Source organism: Penicillium verrucosum, assembly GCF_028828655.1.
Source record: "Penicillium verrucosum strain IBT 35672 chromosome Unknown utg000004l_segment0_segment0, whole genome shotgun sequence".
Lineage (NCBI taxonomy): Eukaryota > Fungi > Ascomycota > Eurotiomycetes > Eurotiales > Aspergillaceae > Penicillium > Penicillium verrucosum.
In genome coordinates this window covers 1,617,352-1,636,341 of record NW_026643213.1, presented here as the reverse complement: position 1 = coordinate 1,636,341, position 18,990 = coordinate 1,617,352, and the positions used below count along the sequence as shown (strand labels likewise).

The 18,990-nt window shown below is 47.2% G+C and overlaps 7 protein-coding genes across 7 annotated transcripts; 4 read left to right on the top strand and 3 right to left on the bottom strand.

Moving 5' to 3' along the window:
• Positions 1 to 202: 202 nt before the first annotated feature.
• N7516_010048 (uncharacterized protein) lies at positions 203 to 1,183 on the bottom strand (the record flags this gene model as incomplete). Its single annotated transcript, XM_057222767.1, has 1 exon — positions 203 to 1,183. One exon carries the CDS (start codon positions 1,181 to 1,183, stop codon positions 203 to 205), a length of 981 nt encoding a protein of 326 aa, XP_057069988.1.
• A 1,470-nt stretch (positions 1,184 to 2,653) lies between these two features.
• On the top strand, positions 2,654 to 4,351 carry N7516_010047 (putative cellobiose dehydrogenase; the record flags this gene model as incomplete). The annotated part of the gene is made up of 2 exons (XM_057222766.1): positions 2,654 to 4,183; positions 4,247 to 4,351. 2 exons carry the CDS (start codon positions 2,654 to 2,656, stop codon positions 4,349 to 4,351), a joined length of 1,635 nt encoding a protein of 544 aa, XP_057069987.1.
• Positions 4,352 to 6,395: 2,044 nt separating this feature from the next.
• Positions 6,396 to 7,355, top strand: N7516_010046 (uncharacterized protein; the record flags this gene model as incomplete). Its single annotated transcript, XM_057222765.1, has 1 exon — positions 6,396 to 7,355. The coding sequence occupies one exon, from the start codon at positions 6,396 to 6,398 to the stop codon at positions 7,353 to 7,355; it is 960 nt and encodes a 319-aa protein (XP_057069986.1).
• Positions 7,356 to 7,677: 322 nt separating this feature from the next.
• On the bottom strand, positions 7,678 to 9,337 carry N7516_010045 (uncharacterized protein; the record flags this gene model as incomplete). Its single annotated transcript, XM_057222764.1, has 2 exons — positions 7,678 to 8,991; positions 9,062 to 9,337. The coding sequence occupies 2 exons, from the start codon at positions 9,335 to 9,337 to the stop codon at positions 7,678 to 7,680; spliced, it is 1,590 nt and encodes a 529-aa protein (XP_057069985.1).
• Positions 9,338 to 12,936: 3,599 nt separating this feature from the next.
• N7516_010044 (aromatic prenyltransferase) lies at positions 12,937 to 14,165 on the bottom strand (the record flags this gene model as incomplete). The annotated part of the gene is made up of 2 exons (XM_057222763.1): positions 12,937 to 13,072; positions 13,129 to 14,165. Coding segments are annotated over 2 exons (1,173 nt in total), but the record flags the coding sequence as incomplete, so codon positions are not given.
• Positions 14,166 to 14,864: 699 nt separating this feature from the next.
• N7516_010043 (uncharacterized protein) lies at positions 14,865 to 16,193 on the top strand (the record flags this gene model as incomplete). The annotated part of the gene is made up of 1 exon (XM_057222762.1): positions 14,865 to 16,193. One exon carries the CDS (start codon positions 14,865 to 14,867, stop codon positions 16,191 to 16,193), a length of 1,329 nt encoding a protein of 442 aa, XP_057069983.1.
• An 856-nt stretch (positions 16,194 to 17,049) lies between these two features.
• On the top strand, positions 17,050 to 18,564 carry N7516_010042 (pyridoxal phosphate-dependent decarboxylase family protein; the record flags this gene model as incomplete). The annotated part of the gene is made up of 1 exon (XM_057222761.1): positions 17,050 to 18,564. The coding sequence occupies one exon, from the start codon at positions 17,050 to 17,052 to the stop codon at positions 18,562 to 18,564; it is 1,515 nt and encodes a 504-aa protein (XP_057069982.1).
• Positions 18,565 to 18,990: the final 426 nt, after the last annotated feature.

Genomic DNA, 18,990 nt, shown 5'->3' with positions numbered 1-18,990 from the left:
TAATTGGCACAAACTCACGATCTGTCAAGAGTTTCGGATGTTGTGGTTGCTGTGTCAGTTTGATATACAAAATAATCTGCTTCCCGAAGCCTAGAGATAGGGAACCTCGAGGCTATCTTTCTGACTTGTGGTTCGATATAAATTGTCAGAGGTTGACTTTGATCAAGTTCAACTGTGCATCTGCCGTCTGTTGACAGCGCTTTTATGGGAAACGCTCCAATTTATCTGCTAACTTCAGGAGATCTAGGAGTTCCTTCTTCGTTCCAGAATCCTCGGTACCAGGATCATCTCGGATAAGCAAGTAGCCCTCCCAGCCTGCATCCGTTGCAGCCATGCAATCCTTTTTATAATCATCCCCCACATGCACAGAGCTGAATTTGGTTTTTCTGGTCAACCATGGGCGGGAAAGCTTTAGAGCCTGCCGTCTCGCCACGTCAAATATCAAACGATGAGGTTTCTCTTGGCCGGCCTCGTAACTTGTAATGACCATGTCAATGTCGAGTTTAAGGTTGCGATCTGCATGATATTTGTTGTCTTCACTGGCAGTATCTTGTTTGATGTTTCGTTCCTCGAACCCTGGAAGATCTATACTCGATTTATCCTGGTCTGCGCGCATATCACCAACCGTCAAGCCCAACGACTTCAGCACGGCGGGGACGCGGTCATCCGAATTGGATATCACCCCCACAATAATCCTATCAAATGACCACTTATGCGCGGACTTGAGTTTGTGCATTCGGCGGAAGAAGGGTAGCACATCGTCATACAGCGCGTACCCCTCGGCGCCAGCAAATCGATCGAGTAGGGCTTTCACCATGGCATCAGGAACATGCTCTTTGGAGGTTTCAGGACGCGTCTCCCCATTCTCCGTGGACAAAACACGTTGGAAACTCCCCCTGATTACCTCCTCCCACCACTGTCTCGGCCCCCCATATTGTCCTCGGAGAACATCTGCGCGACCGTAATTTGGGTACTGACGCATCCGCGCACGATATGTGTCCCGGAAGGCTGTTTCGAGTTTATCCGGGGTGACGGTGGTGCGCGATAATCCGAACTGGTGCGCGGTCGCGGCATATTGCTCGGGGATGGGGAGACGCGGGTGGAAAAGGGTGCCGAACGCATCGAAGGTGAGGAGAAGAGTACGTGAAGATGCTGGTACAAGGCGGGTGGCTGGGGTCGACATTTTGTGTCTGGAGGACAGTGATCTATCTCGGTTAATACAAGGGGTGTTGGAGATGTGTTGGAGATGTTGAGCTTCACGCCCAATGCCACGCACGGCCCCACTCTTCTGTTAACTCCCCTCATCTTCCCCGTCTTTCCCATATTCAAGTTCTATACTACATACACTTTTAGTATATGTCTCACCTAGATCTCTGTTAATTGAATTGGGTTAGAAGCAAACTTTCCTAGTTAATAAAATTTTAATAAAATTTATGAGGGAATAAATGCCATAGTGAAGACGTATGGCGAGCAGGGCATTCATATAGCTGTTGAAGTTAAGAGATATATAATAACTAGCAAACGCCTTCATTCCACCATGAACGTATTGGATTATATACTTTTAGGTTTTATCTAAATTGAGTACTACTTCTACTCCGTACATCGTTAGCCCTTAGCTCCACCGGATGATCCTAGTAATAGAGCCACTTATAACTACTTCGGTATTAATGCCTGCGCTGTCACTTAGAAGCACTCGATCACCTCTCACCCCGTAATATTAGAAATGAAGAATGGGTATCAAAGAATTTACAGGACTCCGAGTATCCGATGGAAGAAATTTATGGTTCGGCCTATCGTCGGCATTACTGCAGTCTCGCCCAATTCTGTGTGGGTCACATAACGTAGATAAATTTGTAGCGTAGAGTGTTTGTCTTCCAAGGTTACTTTTAGAAGGTGATTCTGCTTACGATATGCTTGGTAAGAATGTTGGAATATCCACTATCTACTTGGCAAATGTTCCAGAACTTTATTCTACGAGTATCCAAGTGCTCAGGTATATGTGGAACAGTGGCTGAGAGACAGAGGACTTGGTAAACGCCTCTTATGTGACTACAAATATACAAATGCACGAATCAAACTTGAGGGAACATGTACCCCGTAAAGCTGCAGCTTGATTATATGCATGTCAGCGGCAGAGCTTGGCTAGGAAAACGCTCTTCCGGGAGAGTAAAGGGATACCAAGACATTTCGGTGTGCCCTACAACATAAAGACTACCCAGGTCATAATGGGAGTGGAGCCATGTTTATTCAGTTTGAAACTTCTTAAAACAGCCCCAAGTTAAGCGCTACGGAGTACAACATTCAGGACCAACATACCTGTACAAATCTCGAAACTGAGTAACTGTTTTCTCACTTCTTTGTGATCATGTGCCGGCTAAACGCTCAAACGGAAACTGTCAGGACTGTTAGAAAACCTAGTGCTCTTATCTGATCGCACTAGACCTAATCGGTGACATTTGAGGAAATTAAATATCCACGACGAGCCATGTTTCGCCATGTTTCTGACAAAGTCTTCAACAATGGATCCACCGGGTTTGACAGGATGGGTCCGGCACACTTGTCGCGAAACAGTTAAAATGACCAACTCCCGTCCCTGACAGGGGTTCTAGATTGGGATTTCGTAGTGAGATCTTATTCCTTCATAAAAGTCAAAATGAGGATCTTCCAGGCTGGCCCTCTCGCCATTGCTCTCTCTGTCTTTACAGGAGTTGCCTCCGCTTCCATTTTCCAGAACCACACTTATGACTACATTGTAGTCGGTGGTGGCCCTTCCGGTATCATCAGCGCCGAGAAGTTCGCGAAGGCAGGAAAGAAAGTTCTCCTCCTTGAGCGAGGTGTCGGACCAACTGTCGCCACCGGTAACAATGAGACACTCACATGGGACCACTCATTGACTCCCATCGATCTTCCGGGCCTGTCCGCCAATATCGGCGCGCTCGATGTCTGGAACCAGTATATGTGCACCGACACCGCTGGCAATGCTGCCTGTGTGCTTGGCGGTGGTGTAACTGTCAACTATATGGTCTTCGTCCACCCACCAGCCCGTGACTTCGACGACAAATGGCCCAAGGGTTGGAAGTGGAAGGACGTTGAGTCGGCTGCAGACCGACTCTACAAGCGCAACCCCGGAACTACCCTGCCCTCTGCCGATGGCAAGCGATACGACCAGAGTCTTTACGCTGTACTGTCCAAGTTCCTCGGTGGCCTTGGTTGGAAGTCCGTGGATATGATCGAGCAGCCGAATGAGAAGCACCAGATCTACAGCTACCCGTCCTGGAACGTGCAGGACCAGATGCGTGCAGGCCCTGTCCGCACCTATCTCCCCGATGCTGTCAAGCTGAACAACTTCCACCTTGCTCTCCGTACCAAGGTTATTCGCTTGGTCCGTTCCGGCGGTCATGTCACTGGCGTCGAGATTCAGACTGCCTCGGGCCGCTCCGAGGTCATCAGCGTTGCTCCCCACGGTCGCGTGGTGCTGGCTGCCGGTGCTCTGTCTACTCCCCGCCTGTTGTGGAACTCCGGTATTGGTGGTAAGACCCAGATTGAAACTGCGAAGAAGAGCGGTGTTGCCGTTCCTCCCAAGGCTCAGTGGATTGACCTGCCTGTCGGCGTGGGTCTCATGGACCACCCCATTTTCCCGATCACCTTCAACACCAACGCCTCATTTGGCCTTGTTGATTACGAGGGGGTCCTTAACGGAACCGACTCTCGCGATATCTCCCTCTACCGCAAGGGCAACGGTGTGCTGACCCAGGGCAAGCACCGCATGATTTTCTTCACCTCGGAGGAGATTGATGGCCACACTCAGTACTACCAGGGCTCGTGCGCGCCTACTGATGAGGGCGTGGTAACGATCACCGCGTACATGACCCATGGACTCACGTCGACCGGTGTTCTGGGACTTGATGTCAGTGGAAAGACTGTCATTGAGAAGTCGCCTTACCTCCAGACCGCTGCTGACCGGAAGGCCGCCCGCACTTTCGTTCAGAAAATGGTCCAGGACATCACGGCGCCCTCCACTGGGTTTGAGCTGGAGACTAACACCAATGTCTCGGCCATCATTAAGGCCCAGACTCCTGGTACACACTACACCAGCACCGCTAAGATGGGTACCGATGATGGCCGCAAGAATGGCACTTCCGTTGTCGATACCAACACCAAGGTTTACGGAGTGGATAATTTGGTAAGTGGGCCGGAATAATTTGGTTGCTCAAACGAGGATGCTAATCCCCCCTTTTCTCCTCAGTTCATTGTTGATGCCAGTATCCACCCCGACCTTCCGACCGGTAATATTCAAGCTGCCGTCATGGTGGTTGCCGAAGCCGCTGCCGTTAAGATCTTGTCCAACTAGGCTAGTTCATTATTGGGGCAATAACCCTGGAGGCGATCAGCGTGAGGGCCTGCAACCCCACCACATATTGTAGGATACATTGTAGTATAGTTACATAACTAGTCAACCATTAGGATAGAGTATAAAAATTCTCACTCAATTCAGGATTTACAGACATATCCACACATGAAAAGCATGGTGTCATTGACCAAAATTGATATACAACATAGTTTATATGTAAATAATCAAATGTACCCCTGAAGATCCATCAAAAATTTCCAAACTCAACGGCTTTTTGACTTTTCCACTTTTTCCATTAAATAGATGTGCAGATATTACGGGCGACGAAGTACGGAGTACGGAGTAGGCCAAACACAACTCTCTTATTGGATAAGATAATATTGCCCGCAGTAATTCGATCATATACATATTTAATAGGGGGCATACAAATTCTCGTGAGAAATCACGGTCAGTCAATATCCAATAAGAGGGTTGTGTTCAGGTCCTTTTGGGTATTGTACTAAGAAATGATCCTATATGGAAAAGATTAATCCTAAAAAATGATCCTATAACTATGTAAAAGATTAATCCTAAGATATTACCCCCCAAGGTGGCGTTAGCCTAGCGGCAACACCTTGTGGGGCAGGGAGTGCCAACTCCCCCCGAGGCAGAACTCCAAAATGCTCGTCGGTCGACCCTCCGCTTCAACATTCAACAGAAGTGGAGCCAAAATATCCTGGAGGATATTGTTGGACAATTCTCATCATCAACTACACTTGATGAAGACGGTGATAGGTCATCACAAAACTGAATCTTTGGTATCTCACCTAAATGGGTGTTTCTTTTTTTACCTTTTTTTTTTCCTTTAATTATTATTGGTTTATACTGCCTGTCCGCTTTCACCACCGCCTTCTCCAAGCTGCAAGCATATACTAGTTAATTTCTCTCCATTCCTTTCCTTTTCCTTTCGACATTATTTCATCGGAGCTGTGTACAGCTGTGTACCACTGTTGCCCCTGTTCCTGTTACCCCTGTCAATCCCCTGAGGATATTCCAACTGGTGATCTCGGTGATATCATTACCAAAGCTCAGATATGTGATTGCCGAACAAATAACTCACAACTAACGGACTAACGGGAATCAAGCCCACTGGACTATTTGATATTTCTTTAACCCACTGTGGAGGACTAATATTACAATCAGCATTGATATTCCCACGTGGAGTTTAACCTTCTTCTTAATATTTGTTCTGGCAGATAGACTGCTGATCTCAAGGGACCTTAGCACAGGAGACCACCAATCATTAGCCATTCCGATCAGCAAGGTTGGCAGTCGTGTCGATCCCCGGTTGACTTCTAATGTTTTCTCGTTTGCCCCCCACGACCCTATCCATAACAAATGCCGGTGGATTTGATCTCGGAGTCCTCACTGTCATGGTGGTATGGAGTCCGGAATACTTTGAAGGCCAGACAGAATATCTGGCAATGTGCCCCTATAATTGGCATGCTTCTTTTTCATGTCCCGACCGTGGAGTTCCTGACTCAAAAATGAGCGGGATTTGCCCGACAATGGGTCTCATCCTGACAGTTCGAGTGGGAACTACCCCCCCGGTTTTGTTCTAGAGTCGAGTGGATGATCTGCAAAGTGGCTAATGAAGATAGGCCTCATATGAAGCTTATAGTGGAGCTAAAACCGTGTACCAGAGCCTGGCAGCGGCTTTGTTGGCCACTCAGCATGAAGCTTACGTCTTGGTAGATGAAACAGGAACGCTATTGCTCCATTCTCCCATCGGACTCATTTTGCGAGACGAGCAGCCCCTCTGTCAAGCCATCTGTTAGCTCAGGAGTACACCCGACGACGTCAACAGACGAGGGATCGGACTCATGCCAACGCTGATCCCCTACTAACAGTTATTGTATATAACCCGAGACGTCTTGCCGTGATGTTTGGACCCTAAGAACTTTCTTCTTGTCATTCCTTACCAAGTCATTCCTTAATCTCGGTTTATACCGTCCATTCATTTGTACCAAAGTCTTTGAACTTATTCCACTCACTAAACGACAAGATGAGATCTTTCGCCTTCTCCGCCGCCCTTATGGCCTCAACTGCTATGGCCCTGCCAGCCAACATCATCCCTTCGGGCACCACCGGCTCTTTGCCTTCCGGAATTCCCTCTTGCCTGCCCTCCGGCGTCATCCCCTCTGGCATCCCTCTGCCTGTGGTATCTCTGATCCCTACCTGCTCCGGTGCCGCCTCATCCTCAATCTCCGACTTGCCCATCCCTACCGGCGCTGCCTCCAGCATGACCGAGGGCGCCGGCGCCGGCCAGGTTCTTTCCATCCTCAACCAGGCCGGAACCTCAAACGTCAAGATGATGGCCGAGTCTGAGCTCCAGAGCCTGATGAGCAAGCTGCCCCTCAGCGCTCTTGAGAAGCCCGTTGGCCAGGTCATCCAGACTGCTAAGTCCGTCGACCAGCTCGACACCAGCAGCGGCTCCGGCCTCACCCACGTCACTGCTGTCCTCGAGAATGGCAACGCCGCCCTCATCAAGTTGACCCAGGAAGTCGTTGATCTCCTCTCCAGTCTCGGCCTCGGCGAGGTTGGCAGCCTTCTCGGCTCCCTCGTTGGTGGCCTTGAGTCCATCACCGGCAACATCAAGCGTGCCGACCCTCTCCAGAATGTTCTCTCCATCACTGACGTGAACGGCCTCGCTGGTGGCAAGGACCTTCTCTTCCAGGTTGAGCCTACCCTCCTCGGTCTCCTCAGCGGTCTTGACCTCTCCTCTGTTCAGGGCCCCGTTGGCAACGTTGTCGCCATGGCTCCCTCCGTCTCCGAGCTCAAGTCCAAGATCCCCAGCATCCCCGGTGCTGACTTCATTGCTGTCAACGCTGAGGACAAGGTTTCCGTCCTTTTGGTTAAGGTCAACGGCGTTGGCCAGGGTCTCCTCTCCACTCTTGGCCTCGGCAGCCTCGGCACTGCCATTGGCTCCATTGTCACCTCCGCCAAGGGTGCTGCTCCCCTGTAAACATTCTACCCTTGATGGGATGATCGTTCTCTACCATTCACCAATTCCGTATTTTATATAAAGGGAGTACGACCCCGTGGTTTGCTTTGGAACTAGCGCATGGAACAATGACGAACACAATGGTCCCCCTTCTCCCTTCTACCTACTTCTTAAACATTACTATGTTTTGTATAGTGTATAACTATACCCTCGATAAATGTTCTATATGTCCGAATTAAGCTAATTATGTCCAAAACAAAAAAGTCCGTTTGTAAGGGTGTTCAAAAACACGAACTTGGAAATAGACCCATGACCCGTGATTCCACTGTATGTTGTAGGTCGTTCAGTGGCACATTCCACCCCAGTAACTCTCTCCACCCTGGTCGTACGGGTTCGATGCATCCTTGCACTGAGGGCTCTCATAGTCCTGGATCGTACCCATGGGCCAGATAGGCACGACACAAATCTCATTCGCCGCACAACCACTGCACTCCTTCCACGTCGCCCAATCCAGATAACCAACCAGATCCCGAACAACCCGAACCGCAGCCTCAAGGTCATTTTCCTTCCCAGCCTCGATCAAAGACGAGCAGATTTTGTAAGCGACACCGTGAACAGCCTGCACCGCAAGACCCCCACTTCCCAAAGCTCCCAACGGCAAGAATTGAGTCGCACAACGCTCGCTCTCAGCAACATCATCTCGCTCACTGTAATCAATGAACGGAGACAAGACACGCTCAACCTCGGACTGCAGCCGCTCGATTGACTCAATACTACCGGAAATAAAATATGATAGCTCCTTGCTGTACCGAGTCACGATCATATCCGTAATCGCTTGCCAGTCCTCGCTGACATCGGCAGCATTCTGCGTCAAGATCAGAGATGTGACCTCGGAACGGAGAAAAGCCCGACTCCTAGGAGAGAGGCTGGCAAGTCGGGGGAGGGTTGGATTATCTCGGAAAAGGTCCACGTTGTGAGAGAAGGCCGTCACGAAGTGGTTGAAGTTCAGCGAAACTCGGTTCCCACCGATTCCGTTGTAGCGCGCGGTGATTGCGCGCATCCATCGCGATGAGTCAGGGCCTCCTCCAGGGCCTCCAGGACCACCGGGGCCGTGTCGCTTTCCGTCATCCTCCTTCCCTGGACCAGGACTGCCGTGGTGCTTGTCACCATCCTCTTTGTGAGACCCACCCCCGTCGCCATGTTTACGGTTACCACTAGGTCCACGTTGCTTCTCAGAGTTCTGCTTGACCTGCGTGATTCGCACGGGGGTTAGATCGCGCCCAAAGTCGCACAGGATAATCTCAAAGCCAGCTTCCATGCGTAGAACACCGTCGATGCGACCCTCCCATTCATTCTCGGCCATCTCGCAAGCTAGTCTGGCACGTTCGTTCTCCTGCCCATTACCCCGACTCGGAGAATCATCTAGTGCGCCGTTGAACAAAATCGCATCCTGGGAATCAAGTGTGCCCTTCGATGTCTTGGCAGCAGACATACCATCGAGATACAAAAGACGGAGATCCTTGGCTGCAGCGTACGTATGCAAATACCCGGCCTCATTCTCATCGAATGCCATTGGTGGGCGACCACCTGTCGGGCCATGGTGTTTCTCATCTGTGTCATGAGGTTCCCGCTTCCGCAGCTCACCATGGCCTCCATCCTGTGGCTCGGTGTCATCATCATCGGATGGTAGGTGTGACGGGGGCCCCGCGTCGGGGCCGGGCGAAGACCATTGCATGTTCAGGCTCGAACGCCAGCCACTCGGTGCCATTCACCGGGGTGGCCTCGGAGGTTCCATGGTATAATTGTGTGCCGGCGGGAATACTCGCGAGGAAGAACGACACGCCGTTGTGGTGTAGAGACGATCCCCACTGGCGCATTGAGTCTTGGATCACATTGAAGATGTGATTTTCATTTTTGATTGGGATTTCGTTGTTTGGGGCCTTTGCGAAGGCGGTTGATAAGCCTAGAAACCCGCATAGTGGGATGAGCCATGGTGGTCGCATTCTGGAAAAGACACTCACTACTCTGGTAGGAGAAGTGCCGAAAAATTGATTAATTTGGAATTTTTTTTATCAGATTGCAGATCCGGCTGCATTGGTGGAAAAAGCAACTTTCATATATCATCAGGCTATAATAACGTACTATAGAAAGCCGCGTCATCAATTCGTGGCTATGTATCCGCTTTCTGGTAGTTTGGCCCGACGCTAGGAGATTGGCAATGAGTGAGCCGAGTTGGATAGTAGACATAATCTATGACTAGAAGCATTGCATATTACTAGTACAATTATCCACATAAGTAGGTAGGTCGACCTCAAGCTAACTCAAGGGTTCACTTTTATTATTGCCGAAGCAATGCTGAAGCAATGCAATCGGTTTCTCCCGAAAGCCTTCGGAATGTACTGCTGTAGTTAGCTCACTGATTGATGCATTCGAACATTTTGGTCTCGGTATCAGAAGTATTCTGTTTTTAACCGCCTTCATATACATCTAAGCAGGCATCCCAAAGGACATCCAGAAATACCACCAAAAGGACATGACAAGGCCGCATATGTGACCGACTATTCCTGTTTATAGTAAAGGGAAACCCGGTTCCATTAGAGCTAAGAATGGTGTTTAAGGATACATTGTCATCAACTAGCTAAGGTAACTGTAACAAGCAGGAGACAAATCAGCAACCTTAGAAATAAAGCGATAAGAAGTAAACAGAGGTCTCTGCTAGTTGGATTTTCGGTACGGGGATCGTTTCGATTTAGTTAATTTCTGCTTGTTCGTCGTCGGCCACGGTAGCTATATCCTTCATTGTTTGCTTTATATCGTGGTTTTTTGTTGTTCGTGAGGGTTGTGTTCGCTGGCTGTCTCGCAGAATTTTGGGTGGGAGGTACTTGTTCCCGCAGGGTTCCAATTATGCCTTTGTCCCCTTTTTCGCTGAGGATGACGATTGAGTCATAGGCGTACGGGTTGCCTTCGAAGTACACTTTGTTGTCCCTGGTGTATGCGATCCAGTCCTTGAATGGTTGGCAACAAAGACGCCATAGCCTATGAATTATCATGTGTCGACACATCCAGCCACCCGTTTAAACGTCTCCGGGTCTTGTTCCTGCCATACTACATCTTGTTAGTTTGGGCGACCTGAGGTATCTTCATGTAGTGTTGGTTGAGCTTTCTAACCTTGAAATAAGACAGTCTGCAGCAGTATGGTTTGTTCAAGGTAAGGTTAGGAAGGATGACTTCCATTCGATTATTATCGGGAGTGTCTTTTTGAGGACTGGAAGAGTCACTTGAGGTGTGGGTGTAAGGTCTGAGATCAACGAAAGACGTTCGTTGGGTAGTGTCGATGAAGATGGGAAAGGTTAACGGTTGGTAAAAGAAAAGGCATAAAACAAAAAGAAAAAGAAGTAGAGGGTGAAACGGTCTATGTTGGATGAGGAGTCCAAAGTCGGCAACAGCAAGAGCCTATCTTCTGTCTCGGTTTTTAGACGCTCCATCTCTTTCTAACGACTCATTCTCGGCTTCAATATTGTCAATAGAGAGAAAACTTGAGACCTGCTGTTGCCATTAAATAATGCTCATTCATTCTTTTGATTTTTCCGTACACTTATAAGTTCGCATTTGCCCTTTTGAAGGTGTTCTCGATGAACATGCCGCTTATAATTGGCAAAGGTCCTGAACGCGAAAAGACGGAAGCAACGCAGAGGTCATTTAGGCTGGGCATGATGATATAGTCAAAATATACAATGCAATAACGACCCAGAGATATTAAATTTATATAGAAAAGTCATACTGGAACTGTAATGGCAAACTGTGTGAGAACTGGGGATAAATTAAAGTCAGGTTATGCTAGTTGGTGATATGCTTCTTATATATATCTGTATTAAATAAACAAAGAACAAAGGGTTGGGCAGCACAAACAAGAATGGTCAACCAAATGTAGTTTGTAAATATACGGTCCTTGGATTTCATTCAGTTTGATATGTATCTGCGCGTTGAGAAACTCATTGGGACAGTCGTATTTGAACATTTAGCTCGGCGTCCTAAATTATATTTATCTTGCGTTGATTTGATATAGATGAATAGACTTAAATCCACCCGTGATGAATTGATCTCAGCTCTTCTAGCGTATCTTATGCATCTGTAGGCCGCTGAGCCTTATGTGGAGGTATCAAAAAGAGAAGTTGGAGATAGCAAGTGTTATTTAAAATGAACCTTTGTTGAAGAGTCCATTTACATTTCGTTATGCTCACTCATTGGGTATCTACATGTGAATAATCAAAGCAGACCTGAGATAATTAGCGTTGTCAACATCTGCCATTTTACTTCAATACAGATTTCTGTCAACATACATCCCATTTGATCTTTCACGGAGACTGATGGAAATCTGGTTGGGCCTACTGGACTGAAATCCGCAAGGTTCTCCTTCATAGCTTTATTTCAAGGAGCCCAATAGTATGCATGTATCAAGTGATTCGCGTGGTTTGAAAATATTATTGGCATTTAACGCAGTTGTTGTTGTTGTTGTTGTTGTTGTTGTTGTTGTTGTTGTTGTTGTTGTTGTTGTTGTTGTTGTTGTTGTTGTTGTTGTTGTTGTTGTTGCTGTTGTATTGATTGATCACTAAGTATATTTGCATACTTAAGCCATTATTACTACTCCCCCCATTCTAGCTGTCATACTAAACTAAACACAAAGAAACATTTAAAAAATAGAAAAAAGACTTCGTCCACCACCTCTTTTCAAGAGAGGTGTTCAAAAAAGAAACGTCCCCGGGAAGGCTTGAACTTCCAACCTCCCGATTAACAGTCGGACGCGCTAACCTATTGCGCCACGGAGACATTGATTGGTCATCGAACATTGGGAAAACATCTTTATAGACATCCGACGTAAGATCCCTTGTCCTCCAACAGAAATCGAGGTGTACAGACAGCTATAACTAGTTATGCTATGGATGGCACATGTATTTCTCTAACTATCTAAAAATGACAGAATCCACTGTTTTGACAAGATATGCGGATATGGACTAATAATATACACTTTTATAATTATGGTGGTCTTGATTCTGGATATATATATTTCTACTATATATTTAACCATGATATTCGATAACTAGTTATACCTCCTAGTTTTTGAAAAGGGGTTTAGAGCCTTAAGAACTATTAATTATAATCGATCTCTAACTGATTCCTCTTAAATAATTACTGTTAATCCATCGATTTCTATATTATTTATAAATCAGTCTATATAGACTTCCGCAAAGCTCGCAAAGCCCGAAACCCGACCCGATTATTATAATCAGATGGATGGGAGTGAGGATTCCCTGGTGATTGGAAACTCTGAAGGTATGTTGTATATTTTTCCTGTAGCAGCTACTGAGCTGGAAGATCTCTACAGGAAGATGGAGAAAAGGAGGAAGAAATCTTGATTCCTGATCTATACAAAAGGTAGGGCCTTTACACCGCAACGACAAACATACTGGCAAACAAAGCTGGCAAACAAACAAAGACAAAGACAGACACCAGACAGACAGAGACAAACTCCAGACAAAGCGCTCAGTCGGTAAGCATGTAGCAGTTTCTGGGAAGATCTAACAGCTCTAAACGGTGCTCAAGTTCAGGGCTGTTTCTCAAGCCCAGAGTACTCCAGTGAAGAGTGATAGTAAACACTTAGATACACCCCCGTCTTCTCTGTATAGGCGAATGATATCCAGCAAATTAGGCGATCCGTTTGTCGTATATCAAACCCGGGGCTTGTTCAGTTAGTTTTCGTAAGATCTCTCATCGCAAAATAATCGGAAACACTTACAACAAGTCTCGTACAGCTCGCTCATATGCATCCCCGTGAATATCAAGTCCGATTTCCTTGAGATATTGGGAAATGGTATGCACGTTTTTCTGGTCATTGAGACCATAAACAGGGAAGTAAATCTTGGTACCTGGGGCCGTGATACCGGCCTTCGTTTCATAGTTCCACACCAAATGAAGGTCAAGGGGATGGGGACCATGGCCAATCTGCAATAGTTCCCACAATCGTTGAAGGTAATCAAGACCCTTGTTTGACTCGGGTGAATCAATTCGCCCGCCCAAAGTCCAAATCTCCTGAACCTGGTTCCAAGACATATCTTTGGTACGGCCGTATACCTTGTGGCGGGACTTTTCGGGAGTCGTGCAATCGTGCGAGTAGACGAACCCGAAGTTGGTTCTCGCCTCAGTCGTTTCGATGTAATCTTTTATCAGGCCAATTGTATTGTAGCGGTCGGCATCTCCAAGATATTCTCGGATGGAGTCCATGACAACAGAGCACATGTCTTTGCCTGCCACATGGCACTTCAAGCCTGGGAAAGTGTATCCCTTAACAGAGATGGTATCGGGTTTGAGATCGAAACCAAAAGCCACCTGGGAAAGTTCACGAATTGGCTCATTCTTCTGCTGGAGCTTTTGACATTCGCTTCTATCCAAGGTATGCTTGGGATAAAAGTGCTCGAACAAACGATGATCATATCCTTTGATATTGAGCTTCTCCAAATGAGAAAGTATGTCACGGATAGGGCTCAAATTATATGGATCCTCCGTCGTTCCAGAGATGGAGGTGACAGGTTCCACCGCAACTCGAATAACTGGTTTGGTACCACCTGACTGTTGAAAGTTGATGCTGAGTTCCAGGGGAAGTTCATTGTGGGTCATCGCGCTGGGGAACTTCTGAGGGTATGGCCCTAGATACGGGACGACAGATGTGTAAAAGAACATCAGATGCTGGCGTTGGGATTCGTTGGTGTAGCCCGCCGAAGTCATCAGACTGGCCAGTAAAGGCCCAGTCCTCTGCCACCAGTCTTTTTGATCATCAACTGGACAATTTAGAGACCTGTCAAGAAGCTCAAATTGAAGCTTATCTGCCCCTTGGACGGCCATATTGTCATTCACAACGGTCAAGTTGGGAGGTATTTGGTGTTTATCAAATGTGATGTGCTGAAGGACAGAGAAAAAAAAAGGAACTAGGCGGCCCAGAACCTTTTCCCCCTATTGGGCAAATATTTATGAAGAAAGAGCAAAGCGATAGAAAGTGATCATCCTACGCCAATTTTTGGGTACAGCGATCAGCTTGAGTTTACGTACATCTAAGTTTTAGCTAGAGAGATTGAGAGCAAGGGGGGGGTGGGTAGATCGATTTCCAGAGATATATAGAGTTGGTTGATTCAGCTACCAAATGTCAAATGTATCCACTATAGTGAGAATCGTGAGAATGCAGAAATATCAAGATCACCACAGCCCCACAAGTTTATGTGGCTTGCGTAGATGTGGATGTACTACTATCCTCTAGCGGCTATAGTATATTTGGTGGATATATTTTTAATTTGACGATTGTGAAAATATCGATAGATTGACCTGTATAAATCAATACAGATACATGACAATACCTCCTTTTTTAATTTTATATATAGTCAATTAAAGTGTACTATATTGAGGAATAAATCGTCCGCAGCACATCCTATATCCAAATTCTCTAGCATTTGAATGCCACTTTTGTCCATTGATCGAATCAAAATGGCAAAAACCACAGCCTTGACTCAATGGCAGCAGTTTCACGCCAAAAACCCAGACGTAGACTTCGTTTGGGTGTCCTTCACAACATACATTGGCACCAATCTGGTCCGCATAGTCCCTACGCCAGAATTCAAGCGATTGTTGGAGACGGATCAAGGAATCTCGGTTCCAAAGGTTATACTTCATGTTCTCCCTCACGATAATGTGGCAGAAGGTGGGACCCTGACGGGGTCATTCTTCCTGAAACCTGATCCTCGATGCCTTTCACCCTACATGGATAAAAACAAGGCAATTGTCATGTCTTCGTGGACAGACAAAGAGAAATTGCCCATGGGAGAATGCGCACGCTCTAAGTTGGACACTTTGACACGTTTGATTGAACAGAAGTCGAACTCCTCACTTCTGGTCGGGTTCGAGCTAGAGTTCTGTCTCTTACGGCAACGAACACTGAACAACGGAAAAGTCGAGTACGAAACGGTTAATGCGGATCATTCGTGGTGTAGCATGACTCGTGACGACGAGCTTCTACTTGGTATCCTGGAAGAAGCCGTTCTGGCTTTGCACAGCGTTGGAATCATGGTTCAACAATTCCATGCAGAATTAGGTCCTGGTCAATGGGAATTTGTTCTTCCACCAGACTCCCCGCTCAGAGCTGTGGATGCTCTGGTTCTTGCCAGACAGATTGTTATGAAGGTTGCAAACAAGCATGGATACCGAGCAACCCTTCATCCCCGATTATCACCCGAACAGCCCGGCACCGGAGCTCATGTCCATATCTCGCTCAATTCTGACAAGGTGGATTTGCCAATCGTGGAGTCATTCTTTGCTGGTATCCTCGGCCATTTTACTTCCATTTCTGCTTTTACGCTTCCCCAAGACATCAGCTATGGCCGGGTTGTCGGAGGCATTGGGAGTGGGGGTGACTATGTGTGCTGGGGGTGGGAAAATAGAGAGACCATCTTGCGGCGAATTTCCAGTGACCGTTTCGAGATCAAGATGATGGACGGACTGGCCAATCCTTATTTGGCGCTCTGCGCACTGTTAGCAGCTGGACTGGATGGTTTACTTCAAGGCTCGTTGCTGAGCGCCGGCCCTTGCACCATAGAGCCGAGCAAGATGTCTGACCAGGAACGGGCTGCGCTGGGGATCAAGGCAATGCCTTGTGAGCTGACCCAAAGTCTCGAGAATTTGGAGGCGAATGAGCGCCTCAAGCAAATTCTGAGTGATTCCCTGGTGTCGACGTATCTTTCTGTGAAGAGATCTGAGCGAAAGGTCATGCAGGAGATGTCCCCGGAGGAGAATCGTGCGTGGTTCATTTCGAAATATTAGATCTATTTAATTACAGACAATACAGACAATAAGAGACTGAGATTCTCACTTGAAGTACTCCGTATTACAGTGGTCTTTAGAAATTCGTATGCTGTAGTTATGTTCACCCCTTACAAAGTTCAAAGAAACAAGCTCGTTCTAAATATCTATTGATTTCGAGCTAGTTGCCTCCCTCCGTAAGAAGTCTGTCCATGTAGATCCTGCTGATCTTTGAGAACTAGCAATTTTAGCGTTTTATTTCAATGGAATACTGCAATTCCCCTACGAAACAACTCGCAAACTGGTGTAGATGGTATATGAAATACTGAGCTAGCAAATGTTAGCATCTTCTTGGCGGAACCACACAGAATTCTGACTAGGGGTGGTACATCGAACAAGGGACTAGTGTGGATTGAAACGTGTCATACCAATCGGCCGGATCCTTTTTTGAGTAGCAGTTGGATCGACATTGACCGACAATGACCAAGCGTGTGTGAGGCATGATATGCATTCATGTGAGCACATGCGGCTGTAGTGGAGACAATAGCCAGAGGCGTAAATACGTGCAAGTGTTCTAGTGGCGTTATAGCGGTGTTAGTGGTGGATGTATAACATTCCAATGTCCATGTTAGGAGTTTATCTCTTGTTTTCTTATCAAATAATCCAGTGCTGTTATAAAAATCTCCGACTCTTCTGGAAAGTACTCTTTGTTCAAGCTCACTACATTGATTTCGACCGCGTATGTAACCTTCTCTGTAAAGTCCTTACAGCAATGTACGTATTTTGCGATTGACAAAGATCATTGATCCAAAGTTGATATACACCCATTCGCTATCTTATCGCCAGTGAAGCTGATTTCTTCTCCAGATATCTCAATATGGGTTCTATTGGAGAAGAGGAAAGGTCAGACAACGAATTGTCCAAGATCATGTTGGAGATGGAGTCTTTTCTGCCTCGACTTCTCACGGTCAATTCACCAGCCCCGTCTGACCCCATCGTCCAAAAGCTCCATGCACACGAGATACAAAGTATGCAGCAGGAAGTCATGCCTGGTGACCATCCTCAAGGTCTTTCATCCGTCCTTCATCAAGCTATGACAGTCTTCGATAACCGCATGCGCCTCACCCATCCACATTGCTTCTCCTATATACCAGCTTGCCCAACTTCTCTTGCCCGTCTGGGTGACCTTCTTACTTCTGTCTGCAACGTCAATGCTGTCAGCTGGGATGTGAGCTCTGGTCCGAATGTTGTCGAAAAAGCCATGATAGCCTGGCTGGGTGCCCAGCTAGGACTGCCAGACTCAGTTGGAGGGTGTTTTGTCTCGGGTGGCTCTATGGCGAACATGACAGCCATAGTCGCAGCCCGGGATGAGATTCTACATCCTACGCAGCGAGCTGACGCGGTAATTTACACTTCCGACCAGACACATATCTCTATCCGCAAGGCTCTACATATAAGCGGCTTCATGGATTACCAGGTCCACAAGATACCCAGTGATGATACATTCCGCATAGATGTGAACCTCCTACGACATGCGATCAACGCAGATCGTAAATCGGGACGCGTACCGTTCCTTCTTGTCGCCAACTGTGGGAGCACCAACACAGGCAGCATTGATCCTCTCCATGCACTGGCTGATATTGCACGAGACGAAGGGCTATGGCTACACGTGGACGGCGCATATGGTGCTTCCATTGCGCTTTCTGACAAGCATCGCCACCTCGTTGATGGGATCGGTCGCGCAGATAGTGTTTCTTGGGACGGCCACAAGTGGCTCTTCCAGACATATGGATGTGGCATCGTGCTCACGCGAAAAGTTAGCTCTCTCTTGCGCAGCTTTGCTGTGGATGCCGAGTATCTCAGTGGTGTACTGGCACCACAAGGTACCACCAACTTCTACAATCTGAGTCCAGAGCTCAGCCGGCCAGCGCGTGCCATCTCTCTGTGGCTCACTGTCAAATCCCTGGGCCGTCATCGTATGGGTGAGATGATCGACCAAGGTTTCCTTCTTGCCCGTACCGCAGATCAAAATGTCCGTCAGTACAAGAACTGGATTATTGCTGCCCCAACAGTTGCTAGCATTTTGGTTTTCCAATACGCACCTCGCGGGCTCGGCGAAGAAGCGTTGGATGCATTGAACACGGCTATTTCACAGCGACTGTTGGCGGAGAACATTGCTGCTATCCTCACGACCAAAATTCGGGGAAGAATCACACTGCGAATGTGTATGATAAATCCTGTTGTGACACCAGAAACCATCGACAATGTTATTCTTCGGGTTGACAAATTGGCCCAATCTGAGCTTCACAAGACTTATCCAAAGTTGGATAATGTATCGCATACTCTTTGTCGAGAACGCTCTGGTGTTGAGGCTCTTCAAGGTGCTAGTTGATTCCTGTACCAGGCCACATGGGAAATGTTGAGGGCACCGGAGATATTGGGGTTATTGGCGTTCTACATAAAATTCTCTCACTCATGTTGACTATTAATGTTTGAATTGGCTTAAAGGATACCTAGGTAGTAATTTCAATCTGGGAATATTTAATGCGTGTATTTTGGCTTATGAGTCTTGGGCTTGAAGTCCCCGAATTTAACGTAAGGCTTATTAGACGTAGTTCAAGATTCGCTCGTGCTGTTTAAAACCTAATGCGATCGAATTTTCCCGAAACAGAGGGCTATGCAATGTTCTACTTTCTTTCTATTCCTCCTCCCTACGCATACATAACCTCATTCTCTATATATCTCATTCTACGTCATGCTTCCTCTACCAGTCGTCTTTCCAAATTTTCGATAAACATCTAGAACATGGCGGTGAAAC